Source organism: Pollicipes pollicipes, unplaced genomic scaffold, assembly GCF_011947565.3.
Source record: "Pollicipes pollicipes isolate AB1234 unplaced genomic scaffold, Ppol_2.1 Scaffold_4881;HRSCAF=5763_pilon_pilon_pilon, whole genome shotgun sequence".
Lineage (NCBI taxonomy): Eukaryota > Metazoa > Arthropoda > Thecostraca > Pollicipedomorpha > Pollicipedidae > Pollicipes > Pollicipes pollicipes.
The window spans coordinates 56,721,856-56,728,338 of NW_023596576.1; the positions used below are offsets into that span (position 1 = coordinate 56,721,856).

At 59.8% G+C, this 6,483-nt stretch overlaps 1 protein-coding gene across 1 annotated transcript; it reads left to right on the forward strand.

Moving 5' to 3' along the window:
• Positions 1 to 262: 262 nt before the first annotated feature.
• Positions 263 to 5,926, forward strand: LOC119100818 (E3 ubiquitin-protein ligase listerin-like). Its single transcript, XM_037223971.1, is given in 7 exon segments — positions 263 to 354; positions 620 to 750; positions 1,631 to 1,848; positions 2,531 to 2,644; positions 2,646 to 2,729; positions 3,965 to 4,132; positions 5,698 to 5,926. Coding segments are annotated over 7 exon segments (795 nt in total). The 5' UTR covers positions 263 to 334; the 3' UTR covers positions 5,758 to 5,926.
• The last annotated feature ends 557 nt before the right edge of the window (positions 5,927 to 6,483 follow it).

Below are 6,483 nucleotides of genomic sequence, written 5' to 3' on the forward strand. Positions count from 1 at the left end.
ACGAGCCAGGTAAGGGTCCTAAGCTGGCAGGCCGTGTCCAGTGCTGTGAAGTGTGACGAGCTCAGCGTTGCCGCGAGCTCTGTGTGGGGAGGGGCTTCTTGACGTGTGTGTGGGAGGTTCTGGAGCCGTCGCCGTGCGGCGGGGCGCGGAGGTGACCGGCCGCTGCCGTGGCAGACGGAGCCGCTGGTGTCAGGCCTGCTGTCGGACCTGGCCGCCGGTCAGACCTGCCTGGTGGACCCCAGCCACGAGTCGCACTGTGTGGTGCTGACTCACCTGATGGCCGTGGCACCTGGCCATCTCGTACGCCGGACACCTGGACACGGCCCGCAAGGTCATGACAGCCGAGGCGCTCAGGTCAGTCGGTTGGCGGGTCCTGTCGCGGTGGCCAGGCGGTCGCTGCTGAGGTGGTCAGCCCTCCTAGCCAAGCACGGCCAGTTTGGAAACCACTGGGGCTAGGCGAATGCAGCTGCTCTGACTGTCCCAATAGACTGGATAGTGTTGCTGGTGCTCTGTGTGCATGCCACTTTCACGGAGCGTGGTGTTGCCTTCGTCTGTTGTCACCTCAACACCGGTGCAGACCTGCGGGTGGGCGTGTGTAAGAGGCGTGGTTATCTTGCAGGGAGGATGGCCTCTTGGACAACCTTCTTCAGCAGCTGTTCTCTCTGATGCCCGACTCCCCGGAGGTGCCCGAGTCCTACGCCGACACCCACAAGTCCTACTTTGAGCTGGAGCCGATTTTCGATTTGTCAGGTAAATGCACCAGTCTTGAAAAAATCCGCGTTTTAACAGCCTTTGGACTTTGTGGCGTGGGTTGTCATGTCTTACTGATATATAACACCATTCCATGGCTCACAACTTCGAGGTTTATAGATTCATGCGGTGTCAATAAAAGCGATGTCTCGCACACGCCGCTGGTGGACATGACAACTTGTTTTTTTTACAAACTTAAGGTCAGTTTGAGGACGGCACAGCTGTTGGTAGGTGTTGGTCATCGTATGTATTGCGCTATGTCTCTAGTTGTGTTCATGGCTGATCGGATGGTATGTAGCTACCCAGTCCCTGTGCTCTAAAACCTTAAGGATGAATCCGATGTATTTGATGTTGGTCTCTCTACAATGCGCTATGATGTCTCATGCCTTCAAGCAGCCACATTAATCGCCAATCAGCCCATCCTTTGCGTAGTTTAAGAAAACTTTGCTTCCGTGTTTGCGCGTGCGGTCAACACTGCCTGCGGCCGTGCGCAAGGGTGTAGCGCTTGGTTCATGACCTCTCAGCGTGTCCCGCGTCGGTCGGAGTTTCCAGCCCATTCCGTGGCCTCCCTACGCGCCGTGTCTGTCAGCAGGTCCTGCTTATCCTCAGATCCCCCTTCGGTGACCCACACCCGTCCACAGCGTTGGCCATCTACGTGCGCAGGTCGCGGCTCTGTGACCCCCCCCCCCCCCTCTGCAGGGTCCGGCTCCACCTGTGACCTCCCCATGTCTGCAGGGTCTGGCTCCACCTGTGACCTCCCCTGTCTGCGGGGTCTGGCTCCACCTGTGACCTCCCCCTGTCTGTAGGGTCCGGCTCCACCTGTGACCTCCCCATGTCTGCAGGGTCTGGCGCTCGATCTGTGACCTCCCCATGTCTGCAGGGTCCGGCTCGGCCGAGGAGGTGCACCACTGGGCGTGCAGGACGTACGCCGAGCTCCTGCGTCAGCTGCCGGTGCTGGCCCGCTCCTGGCGCTCGAGCTGCGAGCGGGCGCTGGCGCTGCGTGTGGAGCGGCTCACGGCTGACCACGTCAGTCCGCTGCTGCTGGCCGAGGAGTTCGGTCGCCTGCAGGCCGCCGACAAGGCCATCGACAATATGACGGTGAGCGGCGGCGGACCCCGGAGGGGACAGCGGACCACTGCCGGCCGGCGGCGGTCGCTGGAGGGGACCACGGACCGCCGCCTTCCGGCGGCGCTCACTGGCGGGGACGGCAGGACCGCTGCCGGTCGGCGGCGCTCGCTGGAGGGGACCGCGGACCGCCTCCGGCCGGCGGCGCTCGCTGGAGGGGACAGCGGATCGCTGCCGGCCGGCGGCGTTCACCGGAGGGGTCCAGTAACGATGGCTGATTGGGGTGAGCTGGAAGGCTTTCTTAGCTGGCGTGCGATGCTCGCGGTCCTCTGCGTGCATTGATGTGTCCGGCAGGGTCGGCTTTCTCGGAAGCACACGCAGGTACAGAAGTGGCGGTCTTCGCAGTAGTGTTGTTTTCTTATTTGTGCTATGCAGAACGCGGTGTTGGTCCCCAGTGTCGTTCGCGCTCCTTTTCCCTTGGTGCTGAGGACAAATTGACCAGTGTTGCCATTCCAATGTGTCTCTCTTCCCCCTGTTCCCAAAGAGAGCATCCGCGGGATCATCTCTCGCGTCTCTGCCCTGCGCCTCTTTCATCCCCTTATCTCCCGCGGCACCTCTCCGCGCGCCCGTCGCCGCCGCTCGGCGCCTGCCGTGCACCACGCATGAAGCGCCGTCGCTCGGGTCGGCCGGCTGTACGTGCCCCGCCGTGCGGCAGGTGCGGGCGCGCCCCTCCGTGCGCGAGGTGTCGGCCGTGTACGCCATGGAGGAGGTCAGCACCGAGCTAGTGGTCAAGCTGCCGACCGACTACCCGCTCGGCCACGTTGTGGCAGGACGCTGCCGGCCGGCGCGTTGGCGTGGCCGCTGGACAGTGGCGCATGTGGATGCTCCAGCTCACCACCTTCCTCACGCACCAGGTGAGTGGCGCGCGGGCCGGGCGTGCCGGGGGACGGCTGACTCAGGGGTGTGCCGCGGGATGGCTGGACTCAGAGGGCGTGCCGCGGGGACGGTGGACTCAGAGGGCGTGCCGTGGGGACGGTGGAGAGGAGGCGTGCCGCGGGGACGGGTGGACTCAGAGGGCGTGCGGGGACAGGGGGACGGGTTGGACTCAGAGGGCGTGCCGCGGGGACGGTGGCTCAGGGGCGTGCCGTGGGGACGGTGGACTCAGAGGGCGTGCCGCGGGGACGGGGGACTCAGAGGGTGTCCGGGGGACGGGGGACTCAGGGGTGTGCCGTGGGGACGGCTGGGCTCAGAGGGCGTGCCGCGGGGACGGGTAGACTCAGAGGGCGTGCCGCGGGGATGGCTGGACTCAGAGGGCGTGCCGCGGGGACGGGTGGACTCAGAGGGCGTGCCGCGGGGACGAGTGGACTCAGAGGGCGTGCCGCGGGGACGGGTGGACTCAGAGGGCGTGCCGCGGGGACGAGTGGACTCAGAGGGCGTACCGCGGGGACGGGTGGATTCAGAGGGGGTGCCGCGGAGAGAGGTGGACTCAGGGCGTGCCGCGGGGACGGGTTGGCTCAGAGCCGCGCTGCGGGGACGGGTGGACTCAGGGCGTGCCGCGGGGACGGGTGGACTCAGAGGGCGTGCGGAGACGGGTGGACTCAGAGGGCGTGCCGCGGGGACGGGTGGACTCAGAGGGCGTACCGCGGGGACGGGTGGACTCAGAGGGCGTACCGCGGGGACGGGTGGACTCAGAGGGCGCGTCGTGGGGACGGGTGGTTTGGGACTGCCTGTGGACAGATGTTTGGAGATTCTGACGATGGGGTGAATCAGTTTGCTCCTTGTGATGGGATGTGTGAAGGCTGGTATCGTGGGTTACGCTGGGCGGAGCTATGATAGGGTGGCTTGTGATGAACATGTTATGATATAGATAGCCGTTATTTTGAATTTGCTATCATCCGAACTTAAGTTTGATGTTGGCTCTGTGGTAAGCCAGTCTAACTTCATAGTATCACAACTGTGCAAGTGGGGGGATAATCATGATGACCAAGTTGAAACGCTCTGTTTCTGAGGTCTTCTGTCACTAGCCACTGCCCACGTGTTGCTCTTCGATTAAAAGCGTCGAAGAGCGGGGTGTGGATGTCAGCGCGACCCGAGTTGGAACCTGACAGTCGTGCATACCTCTGCTTTGTCTGAACGCGCGTCCTTTCAGAACGGCAGCGTTCTGGACGGCCTACTTCTCTGGAAACAGAACATCGACAAGCGCTTCCAGGGTGTGGAGGAGTGCAACATCTGCTTCTATGTGCTGCACGGCAGCAACTACCAGCTGCCGAAGCTGGCCTGCCGCAACTGCAAGAAACGCTTCCACCCCGCGTGTCTGGTGAGTTGCGCTGGCGAGGACGCGGCTGCGAAGCGGCACCTTCGCGGGGCATTGCGCGGGGTTGCGATGCTTCGTACGCCGTTGTCCAAGGGTGCATCAAACACTGATACACGGGTATGAGGATTTAAGCATTGCATATGCTTGATATGCTCGAAGTGAATATCAAACACTAGCATGCATTCACTTGTGGTGGCTGGTTTATTTTACTTTTTTGCTAATTTGTTGTTCCTGTCATGTTTGCTTCACTTCGCTCTGCACAGAAAGCACGAGAGTTGTGGAATTTGTGTGACATTCGACATCACCACCTTCCCTGTCGTGTGGTACGTTTTGAGGCCGCCAAATTCAGCACACGTTTCTGGTCCTGACGGCGCCAGACGCGTGACAGGGTTACGTGCCTACGCCGCCTTCAGGTCTCACTGATATCGCGTGGTCAGGACAGTAGAGAACTTTTGGTCTTGGAGTGGCCAATGAAAGCTGATGACTGTTTTGATGCATTCTTGGCTTCCGAGCATCGCAATGAAATAGAGTCAATGCCACAATGCTGCTTGCGAGCGAACTCTGTATGGAACTACCGTTGGAAGCATATGACACATTCGAAATTAATCCATCTGATGTAGTCATATTATATATATATATATATATATATATATATATATATATATATATATAGTTAAACCCATATAATATATGGCAAGCCAGATATTGTACTGATATGTATTTGTATATGTGTGTGGTTCGAACACGATGTAGGAGCCGCTTCCGGCTGGCTTACCTAGACCTGGGTGAGTCACGCGGACATATGAGCTGGACGCTGCGGTGCCTTTGCCGTCATTGGCATTAGCGACTACAATATGGATCATGATGCGATGTTATGGATGTGAGGTTGTGGTGCAGTACGGTCATTTCCGCTCGCGTCTTCGGACACGTGGCTGCTGCATGCCGCCATAAACTGCCGGCCCGTCGGCCGTTGTTGTGTGCTTCGCTGCATGTGTGGACGCGGCTCGATAATCGCGGTCGACGTCACGCTATCAGCCGGCTCCGCTCATAGCTGAGCGGTCCAAAGGGGCGCTGTATCTTAATGATCACGTGACATGCACGCGTGCGCTTACGAAGTGTACTGGTCCAGCCGGGAAGAGGATCTGCGGTGGTGTGCCGTGGTATCTATGTCTGTGTGCACCACCGGGCTGGCGTCGCCGTGTTACGTGGTATAACGCCTCTGGTCCGACGTTACCCGGCTACGTCTTGTGACTCACCCAGTGCCACCATGTCCAAATAAGCCGGCGTCACTTGGCTACCTCGTGTGACTCGCCCAGTGCCACTATGTGCAAATAAGCCGGTGTCGCCCGGCCACCATACGCGACTCACCCAGTGTCACCTGTCCAAACCCCCCGGTGTCACAGCCCCCTGCTCGATTCAGCCGGTGTCACCCGGCCACCTCTCGTGACTCATCCAGTGTCACCCTGTCCGAATCACCCGGTGTCACCTGGCCGTCTGTTGGACTCACCTGGTGTCACCCGGCCGCCTGTTGGACTCAACTGGTGTCACCCGGCCGCCTCCGTCCGCAGTACAAATGGTTCAACACGAGCAGCAAGAGCACCTGCCCCATGTGCCGCCAGCTGTTCTGAGTCCGCTGAGACGGTTCTGCGGATCGACCTGGGGTCGCGACGGACGTACGCCGCGTGACCGGGGCCGGTCTTACTGGGTGGCGCGTTACTGTTAGCCACGAGAGTTTCGAGGAATATATTTCGCACGGTGCTGTGTCTGCACGCTTGCGGTCGCGTGAGATAATATACGGGCGGGTAATGACGGTGTGTTGGGTGTGGAAACAGAGCACTTTCATCAGCCGACCAGAGCTGCAGCCGCTGTACATGAGCGGCGTGCCTAGCGGGTGCCACACGCGGTGTCACGAACTCTGCCGTGCGCTCGAAGTCCTCAGACTAATCAGAGTTATGTTACTCTTCGCTACGGAGCGGATGATCGCAGAGTAGCAAATTATTCAAAATGTAGTGGCTCCATCGCAAACACATAGCGAGTCGTCTTTGCTGGTTCTGGTTAATACCCGACTAGATGCCAAAACTCAGCCCATCCTGCGTGCGCTGTGGCCGATGCCGGTATGGGACGGGAGTCAATGTAGGCCGTGGGCCGTCACCAAGCTTGAAGCCGTCGCATGTGCAGATATCACGGCTATCCCCCAGCCGTCCGTGACGCGCGTCTGGCTAAAGGAGTGTACAACGGACATGCAGGCTTACGCTTGTAAATTAGCTAATGACATTATCTAACAAGGGCATTACATGAAATCTGGTATAGTTTCCCTGCACATCGCAAGATACTGTATTTGTATTCTACTGACA